This window comes from Oncorhynchus keta, chromosome 19, assembly GCF_023373465.1.
Source record: "Oncorhynchus keta strain PuntledgeMale-10-30-2019 chromosome 19, Oket_V2, whole genome shotgun sequence".
NCBI classification, from domain to species: Eukaryota; Metazoa; Chordata; class Actinopteri; order Salmoniformes; family Salmonidae; genus Oncorhynchus; species Oncorhynchus keta.
The window spans coordinates 64,272,146-64,290,406 of NC_068439.1; the positions used below are offsets into that span (position 1 = coordinate 64,272,146).

Consider the following 18,261-nt stretch of genomic DNA (forward strand, 5'->3'; position numbering starts at 1 on the left):
TGACTACCTCATATAACAGCAGTATTTCAGATATTGTGACACAAGACCACAGGCTTTGTGAAAGAGGTTTCATTTACAGAAGAAACAGATTTACAAGATTGTTTCTATGGCATAATGTGTGTTCAATATCCAACAGCATGACATCAAGTCGATAGTGAATCTCATGATCAAAAACTGATCTGCAAATTTATACCAATTATTGACAATACAACAACAAACACACATGCACACACATGGTGAAGTCACAAATAATATTCAGTACATTACATCGTTAAGGTGTATGCACCAATTTGTAAGTCGCTCTGGATAAGAGCGTCTGCTAAATGACTTAAATGTAATGTAATGTAATGTTTCAAACATAATTTCACTGTTACATTTTAGTTTTTTCCCCCGACTCCTCATCCCAGTCTACACTCAGATCATCTTCATCAAAGTTGGAGGAGCTAAACATAGACAGGCCAGAGAAGAGGCCTTTAGAGCCCAGCTCAAAACACTTTCTCTTTTTAGGGTTGACAGCAGAATCTATAGCAGGGTTTTGGCCCTCACTGTTAAATGTCTGGAAGTCTTTGTCTCCACTAACTCTTGCCTCAGTCCTATCCTCTGTAGAGGCTTTAGCTTGCACCCCTGTCCTCTGCTGTATGCTGGTGATAGCTTGTGTCCATGTGTCCTGCTGCCCTGCTTTAAGCTCTATGGACGAGGTAACCTGAGCCCCTGATGTAAGAGTTGTTATTAGGTTTGTAACTTCCTTGTCCTTTGTGGTTGTGAAGGAGAACCTGGAGAGTTTGGCCAGGGTAGAGGCCGCCACAGTGGGCTTTGGGTGGTCTGGCTGTAGTGGTGGAGGGTCTGTGGAGGTTGTGAATGTAGTTCTGTTCTCACCTGGAGCAATTCTGCTCAGCAACTGCTGGCATTTCTGCTCTGTCCCATGATCCCCCCCATCACCTCCCTCCGCCGTGGGACCACTGACCTCTGGGTTCAGGTCACGGGACACCTCAATGGGAAACTCTTTCTCCTTAGACTGAACCCTCAGCCTCAGCTTCTTGGCAGAACTGCTGCCCTCTGCTGGCTTGTCTTTGTAATTCTGTTTCTCTCTAGCTGAAGAAACGGTGTTATGGTTCTCTCTGTTATGCGTCTTTGCTTTGCTAGGTGGACCTCTATTCTCTGTGTGAAAGTCTGAGCTGTCAGTATCTGGACAGAGAGGTTCAGTGTGGGTCATCTTCTCTCTGGGTTTAAATGTGAACCCTGTGAACTTAGAGTGCAGTTCTTCTCCCCCTGGCCCCACAGTACCAGAGAGCTCCTGGTCTCCAGACGGGAGGTTACAAGGGACATTGTTCTTTTTTGAGTTGCGTTTCTTCCCTGCTACAGGTGTGCTGTGGGAGGGCAGGGAGTCTGTGGAGAAGGTCTGCTCCACATCTAGATGGTCTATGAGGTCTCTGCTGGTGCTGATGTTGCCTCCTCCCACAGCTTTGTCTCCCTGAAGGGGAACATGAGTCATCGCTCTGAGCCGTTTGTCTCGCAGTTTCTTGGACACCTTCTGTACCACAGAACAGGATCTGTCTTCCGCTGCTGCTGACGCTGTGCTTTTACTGCTCTCCTTACAGCTCTCTACCACCTCCTCCGCAGTTATACTGGGTGTCTTATCGCACACAGGCGCTCTCCCACTCTCCTTGTGTGCAGCACCGCTGTTGCCCAGCAACGCCACAGCGGGGTGTTTTGGCAGGGTTCGGGCCTGCTTTGAGAAGGAGTTGTGGTTGTGTTGTGTGGATGTTGTGATGGGTGAAGTGATGATCGGCGAGTTGGCATGTCCTTGCCCCACTGGGCCAGCCAGTGAGTGGAACCAGTCCAGTCCGCTCTCTGAGTCTGTGGTGATGTCAGAGTGCCCTGGACCGCTTGTCTGGAATGTAGAACTCTTGTGATGATAACTGCTGCTCAGATCACTGTGCTGCTTTGCAGGCAGAGGAGAACCTTTTTCTGTTCCTTTAGGGGAGCCTGGCCCATTATTCTGCAGTCTAAAGAAAACACAATGATTCATACATAAAGGGGGTTGTACTCAGTATTTTCACTGGGCTAGGGTTTAGAGGTAATATGTTGGAGGGGGAGTTGTTATAAGTGAGATTTATTCTGATGGTGTAGAAGACTATAAGTTAGAGAATGCATTATTTATAAGCAATATTTACTTTTTGTCCTGTTCTACAAAGTTGAATCTTCACAAACCTTGTTCTTTAAATTTTCACAAGTATAATGTCTCACCTTGAGAGCCTGTCCATCTCCTTGTAGAGGAGGTGAGGCATCTGGAGACCCTCCAGAACAATTTGACACTGTGTCTGGTACTGCTGACTGGGGTTGTCAGGGAATGACGTGTGAAGAGCATTCACATCTCCCAGGAGAGCGCCCCCCTGAGGCACAAACACACCGCACTGAAACTTTACCTTACATTTTGTATTATGTCATGTGTTTCAAGTCATGCTGAAGGCATTACAGTTTACATTCAATGTAACATGTTATAAATTGGGTAGTTTGGGTATTGGATTCTGATTGGCTGAAAAAGCATTTCAGCTGTGTATGTGTGTGTGTGTGTATGAGACAATATACCATGGTTATGATGCAAAAATACTTGTTTACTGTTCTATTTATGTTGGTAACCTGCTTATTATATCAATAAGGAACCTCAGAGGTTTGTGGTATATGTCAAATATAGCACGGCTAAGGGCTGTATCCAGGTACTCAGCCTCATGTCGTGCATAAGAACAGCCCGTAGTCGTGATATATTGGCCATTATAAACTGGGTGGTTCGAGCCCCGAATAGTGTTTGGCTGAAAGCCGTGGTATATCAGACCGTATACCATGGGTATGACGAAACATTTATGTTTACTCTTCTAATTACGTTGGTAACCAGTTTATTATAATAGCAATAAGGCATCTTGGGGGTTTGTGGAATATATACCACATCCCCTTGGGCCTTATTGCTTAAATATACCACATCCCCTTGGGCCTTATTGCTTAAATATACCACATCCCCTTGGGCCTTATTTCTTATTTCATGTTAGAATGTAACAAAGTGTAGCTTCCTACCTGCATAGAGCACTCCATGACAGAGACAACAACAACAGCATCCTCCACAGTGACAGTGTCTCGAAACATCAACCTGGCGTGTGCTGCCAGGATCAAGACAAAGATCATGAGCTTCATGACCACATCATATCCACAACAACTATAGCATAAAGCATTCACATAATAAACATGAGTTTGAACACTTTCAGTAACTACTAAACCAAACCCAAAGGAATTCAGAAGGAAAGACATTAGATGTGTAATGTAAAATGCTGTCCCACCCTCAGCAAGGCGGCTGAGGCTCTCCAGCATGCGGATAGTGGTGCGGGCTGCGTTCCTGCTGTCACTCTGCCTCTGCAGCTGGTAGTAGCGGGACAGGATGGAGTTGGCCTCCTCAGACACGTGCGGCTGCAGCACCTTGATCAGGCAGAAGTAGGCCTTCATCTTCTCCATGCTCCACAAAGAATCCTCCGACTGGCAGGGAGCTCCTGAAGGGCAGATGAAGGTATTTGGTATTTTATTAGGATCCCAATTAGTGGTTGCGATAGTAGCAGCTACTCTTCCTAGGGTCCACAGAAAACATTCAATAATACAGAACATTAATAGACAAGAACCGCTCAAGGACAGAATTACATATATTTAAAACATCACAAATCAGTACATACACACAATGTCTAAGTCAAACAGGGGAGGTGTTGTGAGGTGTTGCTTTATCTGTTTTTTAAAACCAGGTTTGCTGTTCACTTGATTAATCTTTGATGGAAGGGAGTTCCATGCAATCATGGCTCTATAAATACTGTATGTTTTCTAGAATTTCTTCTGGATTTGGGTACTGTGAAAAGACCCCTGGTGGCATGTCTGCTGGGGTAAGTTTGTGTGTCAGTGCCGTGTGTAAGTTGACAATGCAAACCACTTGGAATTTACAACACATCAATGTTTCTTATAAAAACAAGAAGTGATGCAGTCAGTCTCTCCTCTACTTTTAGCCAAGAGAGACTGGCATGCATATTGATATTAGCCTTCTGATTAAAGTAATGAGCAAGATGCGGGTTGTATCTATTATTTACCAGACAGAAGAAAACTAACTGAAACAGGATGGGACTACCTAAACTTGTCCAATAAGATTCGTTTTTTGTTGCAAAACATTTTGTCATAATGAATAGGACCCAGGCTTCCGTAACCACAACTCCCTGAGTGATCGTCTTGATAATGACCTAGAGCACTAATTAAACTGGGGCGATGCCAGAGAGACTTTACATCATTGGCATTTTCATTCAACATAGCCCTCTTCCTTATGCAAATACTGTGGGAATGATATTATGCAAATGATCAAATGCTGTTTTCTGGGGAGAGAGATTGTCTTTTCTAATGAAGAGCCCAGAGGAGGTCTCAACTAATTTGCAGTGTAGCTTAACTCAGCAATATGATATCCCACTGATTCCTCAGATGACCTATATAATTGGTGGATATCTCAGGCACTAAGCGCAGGATTATTCCACTCCACTTCTAGAGGACTGGTTTCTTTAATGACTGTTCTGTACCACTAAAATAACACATCCTAGATCTGAATGAATGAAATATTCTTATTAAATACTTTTTTCTTGACATAGTTGAATGTGCTGACAACAAAATCACACAAAAATAATCAATGGAAATCAAATGTATCAACCCATAGAGGTCTGGATTTGGAGTCACACTCAAAATGAAAGTGGAAAACCACACTACAGGCTGATCCAACTTTGATGGAATGTCCTTAAAACAAGTCAAAATGAGGCTCAGTAGTGTGTGTCGCCTCCACGTGCCTGTATGACCTCCCTACAACACCTGGGCATGCTCCTGATGAGGTGGCGGATGGTCTCCTGAGGGATCTCCTCCCAGACCTGGACTAAAGCATCCACCATCTCCTGGACAGTCTGTGGTGCAACATGGCGTTGGTGTATGGAGCGAGACATGATGTCCCAGATGTGCTCAATTGGATTCAGGTCTGGGGAACGGGCGGGCCAGTCCATAGCATCAATGCCTTCCTCTTGCAGGAACTGCTGACACACTCCAGCCACATGAGGTCTAGCATTGTCTTGCATTAGGAGGAACCCAGGGCCAACCGCACCAGCATATAGTCTCACAAGGGGTCTGAGGATCTCATCTCGGTACCTACTGGCAGTCAGGCTACCTCTGGCGACCACATGGAGGGCTGTGCGGCCCCCCAAAGAAATGCCACCCCACACCATGACTGACCCACAGCCAAAACGGTCATGCTGGAGGATGTTGCAGGCAGCAGAACGTTCTCCACTGCGTCTCCAGACTCTGTCACATGTGCTCAGTGTGAACCTGCTTTCATCTGTGAAGAGCACAGGGCGCCAGTGGCGAATTTGCCAATCTTGGTGTTCTCTGGCAAATCCCAAACGTCCTGCACGGTGTTGGGCTGTAAGCACAACCCCCACCTGTGGACGTCGGGCCCTCATACCACCCTCATGGAGTCTGTTTCTGACCGTTTTAGCAGACACATGCACATTTGTGGCCTGCTGGAGGTCATTTTGCAGGGCTCTGGCAGTGCTCCTCCTTGCACAAAGGCGGAGGTAGCGGTCCTGCAGCTGGGTTGTTGCCCTCCTACGGCCTCCTACACGTCTCATAATGTACTGGCATGTCTCCTGGTAGCGCCTCCATGCTCTGGACACTACACTGACAGACACAGCAAACCTTCTTGCCACAGCTCGCATTGATTTTCCATCCTGGATGAGCTGCACTACCTGAGCCACTTGTGTGGGTTGTAGACTCCGTTTCCTGCTACCACTAGAGTGAAAGCACCGCCAGCATTCAAAAGTGACCAAAACATCAGCCAGGAAGCATAGGAACTGAGAAGTGGTCTGTGGTCACCACCTGCAGAACCACTCCTTTATTGGGGGTGTCTTGCTAATTGCCTATTGTCTATTCCATTTGCACAACAGCATGTGAAATGTATTGTCAATCAGTGTTGCTTCCTAAGTGGACAGTTTGATTTCATAGAAGTGTGATTGACTTGGAGTTACATTGTGTTGTTTAAGTGTTCCCTTTATTTTTTTGAGCAGTGTATATATAATATGCCATTTAGCAGATGATTTTATCCATAGCGACATACAGATTAATTCATGTCATTAATTGACCAGAGTCCTGTTTTTCCAGGGTCTGGACCAGTTTCTATCATTATGAAGCCAAAACGCAGTGTGGTCTAAAAACTGGTAGATGTGAACACACTAGCTCTTCAGAGCCTGTTCACTCTCTCTCTCTATAAGTACTCTGTACAAACACCTTTGTTGTGCAGTATGAAGGAGGAGATGATGCGGTCCCACTCAGGGTTCTTGGTGTCCAGTAGGACCAGGACCAGGTCAAAGCGGCTGAGCAGGGGGCTGGCCAGGGCCACGTTGACCGACACAGGCACGTTTGGGTCGTACTGGCCCTTAGGGTTGGTGGCAGCCAAGATGGTGGTCCTGGTGTTCAATTTACACACCATGCTGGGTGGGACAGAGGGAAATAGACCCCACAAAGTCAATGGAGGAAATAGAAAGATGCTTTATGCATGTCAGTCATTATGACCCTGCTTCAGCCCATAACAGAAGTGAGTGCAAGATAAGATTTTTCCTTACCCTGCCTTGGCCACACTGATGGTTTGCTGCTCCATGGCTTCGTGGATGCTGGTGCGGTCGTGCTCTTTGATGCTGTTGAACTCGTCGATACAACACAGGCCTCCGTCAGACAGCACCAGTGCTCCTGCCTCTAGATGCCACTCCCCGGAGTCCTTCACTGCTGCCACTGTCAACCCTGACACACAACACATATTCCTTTTTTGACTAACATAAGTAGTCACTTCAGTGATTCCTTTAAGCAAAGTGAACTGTTTCAGATGAACCAGCAGAGGGTAGACAGACCTGCGGTAGTGGAGCCGATCCCAGCAGTGAGGACTGACCGGGGAGTGATCTTAGCAGCGTACTTCAGAAACTGAGACTTCCCTGTGCCTGGGTCTCCCACCAGCAGAAGATGAGACTCGCCTAAACCAGAAACGTATTACACATCTAGAATCAGATATTAACATCGACACCAATAGAGTTGCAGTTTGTGAGGCATTTAAGAGAAATTGGTCCACATTTTGAACAAGGATACATACCTCTTACTTTCGTTCCAGAAGGATCTATTCTTTGCACCCCACCTGCTAACACCATGGCAACAGCTAACTTAACTACATACATTCCAAACACTTGTGGGCACAGGCTCATGAGAATATGGTTCCTGCCTGGAAGATGGAAGAAGAACACCAATCAAATTCCATACACATTTCATGTCCATCTCATCTCATATAGTATTTATCATGTAATAATGACTATTAAATACATTAAAAAGTAGTATCTAAATCTGTATGGCAACAGTTTTAATTATGGGGATTGGGGTAGTATTACAGTCGTGTTATTATGTACCAGTTATAGGGTCATGTTTGTAATTGTCCCAGAACTCCTCAAACTCCTGCTGCATGTCCTCTAGGACCAGAGCTGCCATGGTCTGCTCATTGTTCACTTCAATGAAATTGGCTTTCAACACCAGATCCAATTCACAGCGTGCGTCCTCGTACAGGGGCTTCCATCGCTGACGAACTACTCCATACACTGTAACATCATCACCTGAAAAAATGTCATCACAAATGGTGATATCCTAGAAATTCAGTCCCAACATTCAATGTGATGACACTAATCCCTTAAAAACATTCATGTTCATCTACTGCAGCTTCATCTTGGGTGAAAGACAATCATATGGTATTGTGATGTTATCACACACAACATGACACTACAATGTAATATCCGTACATCATACAGTATTATGACATCATTGGTAATACATCACAATGTGGAATTCCAAAACTCAGTGATGACACAATCTACCTAACACAATGATGTCACCCTCTGCAAAACAAATTCCCATAATACAATATGGCAATATCCTTTATGTAACAATCCCACTGTGATGTATTTTCCAATACAAATGTCAACTGTGATATCATAGTGACAAATGACATCATAGTGACCAATGTTACCTGATTTACAGCTGTCTACCAGATCATCCTCCAAAATGACCACCATGGAGCGAGGAATACTGCCCACAGACAACCTCTGGGCCTGAGCACACAGAACAGCAGGGAAAGAGGGGCGCAGTTTGATCAAATATAGGCCTACAATTTGTGTTTGCAGATGTTATTCAACAGGGTTAAACAATGTGTAGACTATAATTAAAACAAACAGTACTAGAGCCCCTTAGCCCCAAGTCACCTGCTCCTGGATCTTAATTTCCTGGTAGTCCCTGCATGCTGCCGGGGTGGAGCTGGCTGACAGGCAGGTGAACTTGTTGGAGTTACAGAGGTCCTGGTTGGGGCAGCTGGTAGGGGGAACGAAGCTATAGTACTGCTCAAAGTCAGCCTGCAGGGAGAACACGTAACGGCACTTAGAGCACATGTAGTCCCTCTCGTACTCCAGAACCTTGGCCACACTGGTGCGGATGACCGTGCCCGTGACGGACAGGAAGTGACCAGCATCCCGAGACTTGGGGATGTTCTCCCTGGTGAGCTCAGGACACACAGGAAGACCTGAGGCGTGATGACATACAGCAATGCAGAGGGAGGTTAGGTTTATGGACATCAAACAGACCAAGGAGCACTGGACTAGACATCAAAACAAGGATCAGAACTGACAACACGCTGTACCATCTTTCCTGGAACTCAAACAAAGTTCAGCATTCCTTGTCATGCTCAATATTAACCACCAGATGGGGCTCTCTACCCACTATTGTATTGAAGAGAGATGTAATCGCATGCATCTTGCACAAAATAATTGTGTGTGTGTAATGTGATGTGTAGCCCATTACATAGCCTTACTGTACATCTGTCAAGTAGCCAACAGTATTTTATTGGACAAAAGTAACTAACGCAGAGAACACTAAAAGGGCACGACAAAATCTATTCCCCCTTAGGAGACTGAGAAGATTTGGCCTGGGTCCTCAAATCCTCAATAAGTTCAGCAGCTACACCATTGAGAGCATTCAGACTGGTTGCATCACCACCTAGTCTGGCAACTGCTCGGTCTTCGACCACAAGGTGCTACAGAGGGTAGTGCGTACGGCCCAGTGCGTCACTGTGGGGCCAAGCTTCCTGCCATCCAGGACCTCTATACCAGGCGGTGTCAGAGGAAAGCCCTACAAATTGCCAAAGACTCCAGCCACCCTAGTCATAGACTGTTCTCTCTGCTACCGCATGGCAAGCGGTACCATAGCACCAAGTCTGTCCAAAAGGCTTCTTAACAGCTTCTACCCCCAAGCCATGAGACTCCTGAACAGCTAATCAAATGGCTACCCAGACTATTTGCATTGACCCCCCCCATTTTTTTTTTACACTGCTGCTACTCACTGTTTATTATCTATGCATAGTCACTTAACCTCTACCTACATGTACATATTACCTCAATTATCTCAACTAACCTGTACCCCCGCACATTGACTCGGTACTGGTACCCCCTGTATATAGCCTCGTTTTTGTTATTTTATTGTTGCGGTTTTATTTTTTACTTTAGTTTATTTCTTACATTTTTCTTAGCGCTTATTTTTCTAAAAACTGCATTGTTGGTTAAGGGCTTGTAAGTAAGCATTTCACAGTAAGGTCTCCACCTTTTGTATTCGGCGCATGTGACAAATAACATTTGATTTGATTTATGGGAGAAGCCTTCTTTGGTAAAAGGTAGCTTTAGATCTAAGCAGTGGCCAGTGAGAATCCATAACAGACTTGTGAAGTCTTCTTCCCTGATAAATCTGTGGACTCGCAGACACTGTCAGTGTAAAATGTAATCCCATGCACTGATAGAATATAAAAGGAAAATAGGCGTTTATGGATAAAATGCAATACTCCAGCCCACCAATGTTATCATGGATTAATAGGGGCTCCCGAGTGGTGCAGCAGTCTAAGGCACTGCATCTCAGCTCAAAAGGCATCACGACAATCCCTGGTTCGAATCCAAGCTGTATCACATCTGCCGTGATTGGGAGTCCCATAGGGCGGCACACAATTGGCCCAGCGCCGTCCAGTTTTGGCAAATGTATGCCGTCATTGTAAATAAGAATGTGTTCTTAATGGACTTCCCTAGTTACACATTTAAAAAAAAAAAATAGAACATACACATGGCCAAAAGTATGTGGACATCTTGGTGTCCAGTAGGACCAGATGCTCGTTGAACAATAGGCCTGGCTTGCAGTCGGCGTTCATCTCAACAAACCATTTCCTCGCTTTGTGCACGAGGGCATCGTCATGCTGAAACAGGAAAGGGCCTTCCCCAAACTGCTGCCAAGTTGGAAGCACAGAGTCGTCTAGAATGTTATTGTATTCTGTAGCATTAAGATTTCCCTTCATTGGAACTAAGGGGCCTAGACCGAACCATGATAAACAGCCCTAGACCATTATTCCTCCTCCACCCAACTTGACAGTTGGCACAATGCATTGGGGCAGGTAGCGTTCCAGAGAACATTATCACTCCACAGAACATGTTTCCACTGCTCCAGAGTCCAATGGCGGCGAGCTTTACACCACTCCTGCAGACGCTTTGTATTGTGAATGTTGACCTTAGGCTTGTGTGCGGCTGCTCAGCCATGGAAACCCATTTCATGAAGCCTCCGACGAACGGTTATTGTGCTGACGTTGCTTCCAGAGGCAGTTTGGAACTCGGTAGTGAGTGTTTCAACTGAGGACATATGATTTATACACGCCATGCGATTCAGCATGTTCAGCATTCAGCATGCTCACGTTCTGTGAGCTTGTGTGGCCTACCACTTCGCGGCTGAGCCGTTGTTGCTCCTAGACGTTGCCACTTCACAATAATAGCACTTACAATTGACCGGGGCAGCTCTAGCATGGTAGAAATTTGACTAACTGACTTGTTGAAAAGGTGGCATCCTATGACGGTGCTACATTGAAAGTCATTGAGCTCTTTAGTAAGGCCATTTTACTGCCAATGGAGATTGCATGTCTGTGTGCTTGATTTTATACTCCTGTCAGCAATGGGTGTGGCTAAAATAACCTAATTCACTAATTTGAAGGTGTGTCCACAGACTTTTGTATATATAGTGTATTGCCCTCTCTCTCCATCTGGCATCTCAAACAACATTGACATTTTCCATCCACATCTTCAGAGTGGTTTATGTGAAGCACTTTCCATTTTCTCATGAGAGTAGACAACTGAGTTTTAAGATGCAGCCCACATACAGCGGTCCTCTCCACAGAGAGACATTCTGAATTTCGAGCGAGCAACCTGTTGAAAGTATTGAAGCATATACTGGTCTGATCTTAAACATGGCCTTGTAGCAGTAACATTCCCCACCAGAACACATACAGCTGCATCACCAAGAGCCCTGCTGCTATTTGCTATGCCTTCTACATTCACGCCATGTAACCAACCAAGGAACAGCATACGAGTCGAGCACATCATCTGGCTATTTATAACACTGCTCTCTGTACTGGTGAGACCCCAGACTGCAGTACGCAATGGCTAAAGTAATTAGATGTGAAGGTTGAGCTACTTTGCAAGGCTGGCAGACAGACAAGGTCAATCATTACAGATGATTCCCATCTGACTATATGTCTGTGCTCTTTTTTTATCATCTGCATATTAAAATCAAATCAGGCCAATCCATGTCAACCCGCTCCAGGTGTTAAACTAATGGTGTCGGTAAAACTGTGGCAGCCTGGCAGATGTCGGAACCCATAGTGCGGCTGAGTTTTGGCAGCCTTTACACAGACAGACCAATTATGATCTTTAGCCCAATTATTGGCAAAAGAACTGATCTGATTGTTTAAAATACAAATCAGTCCAACAACAAAAAAATCAGAATCGGGCTGTCTGTGTAAACGCAGCCTTATTGCTCGAGACAGTGTACATAAGAAACTAGAGGTCGACCGATTATGATTTCTCAACGCCGATACCGATACTTGGAGGACCAAAAATGCCGATACCGATTAATCGGCTGATATATTTATTTGTAATAATGACAATTACAACAATACTGAATGAACACTTATTTTAACTTAATATAATACATCAATAACATCAATTTATCCTCAAACAAATAATGAAACATGTTCAATTTGGATTAAATAATGCAAAAACAAAGTGTTGGAGAAGAAACTAATATGTGCCAATATGCAATATGTGCAATGTAAAATATGTGCCATGTAAAAAAGCTAACGTTGAAGTTCCTTGCTCAGAACATGAGAACATATGAAAGTTGGTGGTTCCTTTTAACATGAGTCTTCAATATTCCAAGGTAAGATGTTTTAGGTTGTAGTTATTATAGGTCTATAATCATAAACAGCGCTGTGCTTACGAAGAGCTGCTGGCAAAACGCACGAAAGTGCTGTTTGAATGAATGATTACGGGCCTGCTGCTGCTCAGTCAGACTGCTCTATCAAATCAGACTTAATAATAACATAATAACACACAGAAATACGAGCCTTTGGGCATTAATATGGTCGAATCCAGAAACTATCATTTCGAAAACAAAACGTTTATTATTTCAGTGAAATACGGAACCGTTAGGTATTTTATCTAAATATTCTTGTTACATTGCACAACCTTCAATGTTATGTCATAATTACGTAAAATTCTGGCAAATTAGTTCGCAATGAGCCAGGCGGCCCAAACTGTTGCATATACCCCGACTCTGCGTGCAATGAACGCAAGAGAAATGACACAATTTCACCTGGTTAATATTGCCTGCTAAACTGGATTAGTGATCATGATTGATTGTTTTTTTATAAGATAAGTTTAATGCTAGCTGGCAATTTACCTTGGCTTCTACTGCCGTTCGCGTAACAGGCAGGCTCCTCGTGGAGTGCAATGGTTAGAGCGTTGGATTAGTTAACTGTACGGTTGCAAGATTGGATCCCCTGAGCTGACAAGGTGAAACTCTGTCGTTCTGCCCCTGAACAAGGCAGTTAACCCACCGTTCCTAGGCCGTCATTGAAAATAAGAATGTGTTCTTAACTGACTTGCCTAGTTAAATAAAGGTATAACAAAAATAAAATATATATATTTTTTAAATCGGAAATCGGCAATTGATTTCCGATTGTTATGGAAACTTGAAATCGGCCATTCCGATTAATCTGTCAACCTCTATAAGAAACCCTCATTGAGTAGCTACAGTTTTTCTGGTCCCCATCTCAGGTAACCATGTGTCATCTCAGGAAGTCAATACTGGGCCTGCTGAGAGTGATATCTGGAATGGCTTGTTGTTGTTGTTACATCATGCTGAGTCTCCTGTTTCAGTCTCTTACTGCCTACTGTTCTCCTGCATTTCAGGCAGACATTCATCCCAAGTCAACAACCAGACAGATACCTACACGGAGACAAGATGTTCATAATGTTCTCATTAAATCCTGCTGGCCAGTGATGGGTATACTGTACTTCCTATTGTGATTATTAGCATTATCAAGCTGCATCAAAAGGATGCTAAATGTTTTCCACTGGACAAGTGATTCAGCTATCTATGATGAGGAACTCTAATGGTGTCTGTTTCGATTTAAATGACTTCTGTTGCAGAGAGCAGACTGATGAGGTGAGCCTCCAGCAGAACAAGTGAAATGAACAAAAAAATGAACACTTCGGCCAAACCCCTCCAGACACTGCTTTCAATGGAGCTTTTCAAGCATTGCAATTAGACAGGGAGGACAACCACCCACTAACTCACAAATATACAGTACCTGTCAAAAGTTTGGACACATGTACTCATTCAAGGGTTTTTCTATTTTCTTTATTTTTGACTATTTTCGACATCAAAACTATGAAATAACACCAAAAAAGTGTTAAACAAATCTAAATATATTTCACATTTGCGATTCTTCAAAGTAGCCAACCTTTGCCTTGATGACAAACCAGCTTCACCTGGAATGCTTTTCCAACAGTCTTGAAGGAGTTCCCACATATACTCAGCACTTGGTGGCTGCTTTTCCTTCACTCTGCGGTCAATCTCAATTGGGTTGAGGTCAGGTGATTGTGGAGACCAGGTCATCTGATGCCACACTCCTTCTTGGTCAAACAGACCTTACACAGCCTGGAGGTGTGTTGGGCCACTGTCCTGATGAAAAACAAATGATAGTCCCACTAAGCGCAAACCAGGTGGGATGGCTGCTGGTTAAGTGTGCCTTGAATTCTAAATAAATCACAGACAGTGTCACTAGCAAAGCACCCCCACACAATCACACTTCACAGTGGGAACCACACATGCAGAGATCATCCGTTCACCTACTCTGCGTCTCACAGAGACAGCGGTTGGAACCAAAAATCTCAAATTTGGACTCATTAGACTAAAGGAGAGATTTCCACCGGTCTAATGTTCATTGCTCGTGTTTCTTGGCCAAAGCAAGTCTCTACTTCTTATTCGTGTCCTTTAGAAGTGGTTTCCGTTGCAGCCATTTGACCATGAAGGCCTGATTCACACAGTCTCCTCTGAACAGTTGATGTTGAGATGTGTCTGTTACTTGAACTCCGTGAAGCATTTATTCGGGCTGCAATTTCTGAGGCTGGTAACTCTAATGAACTTATCCTCTGCAGCAGAGGTAACTCTGGGCCTTCCTTTCCTGTGGCGATCCTCATGAGAGCCAGTTTCATCATAGCGCTTGATGGTTTGTGCGACTGCACTTTGAGAAACTTACAAAGTTCTTGAAATCTTCCGGGACGGACTGACTGACCTTCATGTCTTAAAGTAATAATGGTTTCTCTTTGCTTATTTGTTTCTCTTTGCTTATTTGAGCTGTTCTTGCCATAATATGGACATGGTCTTTTACCAAATAAATATAAATAAATACATACCTTGTAGGGGTGGTATACACAACTGACTGGCTTAAACGCATTAAGGAAATAAATTCCACAAATTAACAAGGCACACCTGTTAATTGTTTGGGAGAATGCAAAGAGTGGGCAAAGCTGTAATCAAGGCAAAGGCTGGCTACTTTGAAGAATCTCACGGCCTGTTCACCTTGCCATCTTCCAGAGTGCGAGGTCAGAATAGGTGCATCAAAGCTGGAACTGAGAGACTGAAAAACAGCTTCTATATTAAGGCCATCAGACTGTTAAATAGCTATCACTAACTGACTTCCACCCAGTTATGCATCCCTGCACCATAGAGGCTGCTACCCTATAGACATGGAATCACTGGCCACTTTAATAATGGAACTCCAGTCACTTTAATCATGTTTACATACTGCTTTACTCATCTCATATGTATACTGTATTCTATTCTACTGTTTTTTTTATTCAAAGCCACTTCGACATCGTTCAATCTAATATTTATATATTTCTTAATTCCATTCTTCTTGTTCTGTTAGATACTACTGCACTGTTGGAGCTCGGAACACAAGCATTTCGCTACACCCATAATAACATCTGCTAAATATGTGTATGTGACCAATAAAATTTGATTTGAAATATAAAATATATTTTGTTAAAAACATTTTTGGTTACTGCATGATTCCATGTGTTATTTCATAGTTTTGATGTATTCACTATTATTCTACAATATAGTAAAAGATAGTAAAAAATTAAGGAAAACCCTTGAATGAGTATGTGTGTCCAAACTTTTGACTGGTACTGTAGATCTCAGACGTACGTACCATAAAGCTACACCAGCAGAGGGCCATAACTATGTACGAGGACAATTCATTCATAGAAGGGAGCAGAAAGAGCTCTCTAGTCTCTCATATTATTGACCTCTCTATGCACTTGTCTTCATGTAAATAAAGAGATTGGATAACTAATTAGAAATAATTATAGCAATAACTCCAATTTGATCTATGATAGGCTAGGTGGAACAAATTCACAACATAATGCTTATCTTTTCAGATCTATACAAGTGCCTAGGAGGTTATTTGCATCGATTTGGAAGTGGGTTAGAGCCTCTTACCTGTGATTCGGGCATGCAGGTGGTGTTTGACCTTGTACCACCTTTGCTGTGTAGAGTTCTCTAACACTGTCTTAGCAGCTCGGTGAAGGGTGTTGTCAAAGATGTTGATGACTTCGCTGGGGTAGGCATTGAAGTAGTCGCCCACTTCCATGTTGGCTTCAAACAGTGTCATGGCGTTGATCACCACCGGGTAGTGGGCATCCTCATCAGGCTCCTGAAGGATCTGCAGGATGTCACTCCTGTGGTGCTCTGTCACATACGCCTCAAACACCTGCCCTATCAGAGCTACCTGTTCTGGGCTTATCAACATCCTGGATCTGGAGGGGTGAATATGGTTTAGCTCATCTATAGTGTCAGGCTTGTAAACTGAAGGTGACATTAATAGTAGTGGTGCATCAGAGAGATTGAAAAACAAAGAATGGCAATTTAGTTGCAGAGGTGAAGTGGTGCTGACACAATTTTTGATAACTCGGGCTGGTGAAGTTATTAGAGCGTCGGACCAGTAACCGAAAGGTTGCTGGATCGAATCGCTGAGCTGACAATGTAAAAATCTGTCGTTCTGCCCCTGAGCAAGGGGGTTACCCTGTTTCCCTGGCACCGAATACGTGGATGTCACTAAGGCTGCCCCCCGCACCTCTCAGATTCAGAGGGGTAGGGTTAAATGCGGAAGACACATTTCAGTTGAATGCATTTCCTTTATTAATAGTTGCTGCGGTCCACGCGTATGCATCGGATCTGTACTAAGACAAAGATTTACGAGATACATTCGCTTCATATGAGACGCACGCGTATGGACAAGACCTAGTGTGGCCTATTTTGGAGAAACACCTAGCATTTATGGAAAAATGTTTGTCAACACTAACAACATGTTTACTTTTGTGAATAATAAAAGTATATTGAAGCCAGTCATTAAACAACGTTGGAAAATAATTGCTCTATGCCATAACGCGATGTCCCAGATCTGGTTGTTTGGCTAAAGTCAACTAGCTAACAGGGAGGCACGTTTGACAACAGCTAAACATGATTCCAAAATCTAAATGTAATCTTCAACGTGTAATATGTATTAGCAAACAATATAACTTTATACATACCCTATTTTATTTAGTGTTTGAGTTTCTCTACAGCTAGCGATATCAACACAAGTCCCACCGACACACTAAGCACTTTGGTACTTCCCGCTGGATTCATACACTACTTCCACAGGGGGTGTTCAAACTATAATATTACATAAACATCATAGCAATGTATTAAAATAGTCACCATGAATTAAATACAATGAATTAAATAAAATCAACAATAATAGAATGGAAAACACGTGGGTGTCTTTCACAAAATGTGAAAAGGCTTTTATGGAAGGAACCCCCTATCTTCTCTGACTTGGTAGTGTCTCGCAAAATAAAGTGCGCAGCGGCAAGGTCTTTAGATTCACATGCCAGAGTAGGGAATGTCTCGAAGGGACGCAACTAACGTCAAAAGTGACGTCAAAACTTGCATATTGCTGTCGCGACGGAGAATTTAGCATTTTAGATGGTATAACCTTGACCGAATTCTCATAATCTGCTACGCAAATTCCAGTGAGAAAGTCACTTCTGACATTAGCTGCATCCTGTTTAGTCAAAAACCAGTGGTGTAAAGTACTTAAATAAAAAGGCCTACTTACGTACTTCACTATTAACATTTTTGGCAACTTTTACTACACTACATTCCGAAAGAAAATCTTCAAATTCCCACACTTATCAAGAGAACATCCCTGGTCATCCCAACTGCCTCTGATCTGGTGGACTCACTAAACACATCTTCATTTGTAAACTATGAGTGTTGGAGTGTGCTGCTAGCAATATATATAATTTGAAATATATTTTTACTTTTTATTGTGCCATCTGGTTTGCTTAATATAAGGAAATTGAAATGATTTATACTTTTACTTTTGATACTGAAGTACATTTGATCAATTCTATTTACTTTTAATACTTAGGTATATTTAAAACCAAATACTTTGACTTACTCAAGTAGAATTTTACTGGGTTACTTGACTCATTTTCTATTAAGGTATCTTTACTTTCACTCAAGTATGACAATTGAGTACTTTTTCCACCACTGGTCAAAACCGCCACAGCAGGACCAGAGCCATTCAGTGCCCTCGACCGGCTCTGCCCACAGAGGTAAAACTCATGCATCACCTGAACACAGTAATACCTGTACATACTATGACCTAAAACATTGTGAAACACAATCTTTTTTTTTTCTTCTTTTTTAAAAATC

General features: G+C 43.3%; 1 protein-coding gene across 1 annotated transcript; it reads right to left on the bottom strand.

Moving 5' to 3' along the window:
- Positions 1-17,336, bottom strand: LOC118398684 (DNA helicase MCM9-like). The gene is made up of 13 exons (XM_035794258.2): positions 17,091-17,336; positions 16,000-16,316; positions 8,337-8,650; positions 8,105-8,186; positions 7,494-7,694; positions 7,187-7,312; positions 6,951-7,070; positions 6,669-6,843; positions 6,334-6,536; positions 3,330-3,536; positions 3,070-3,152; positions 2,248-2,393; positions 1-2,006 (listed from the first exon to the last, which is right to left on the bottom strand). The coding sequence occupies exons 2-13, from the start codon at positions 16,307-16,309 to the stop codon at positions 371-373; spliced, it is 3,603 nt and encodes a 1,200-aa protein (XP_035650151.1). The 5' UTR covers positions 16,310-16,316; positions 17,091-17,336; the 3' UTR covers positions 1-370.
- Positions 17,337-18,261: the final 925 nt, after the last annotated feature.

Bases quoted from the DNA above. Each gene is read 5' to 3' on its own strand.
- LOC118398684 (XM_035794258.2), bottom strand. From the start codon at position 16,309: ATGTTGATAAGCCCAGAACAGGTAGCTCTGATAGGGCAGGTGTTTGAG. The intron at 7,695-8,104 runs GTAACATTGGTC...ACATTTTTTCAG, and splicing joins GGTAGACAGCTGTAAATCAG to GTGATGATGTTACAGTGTAT. The intron at 3,153-3,329 runs GTGGGACAGCAT...TGATCCTGGCAG, and splicing joins CCTCAGCCGCCTTGCTGAGG to CACACGCCAGGTTGATGTTT.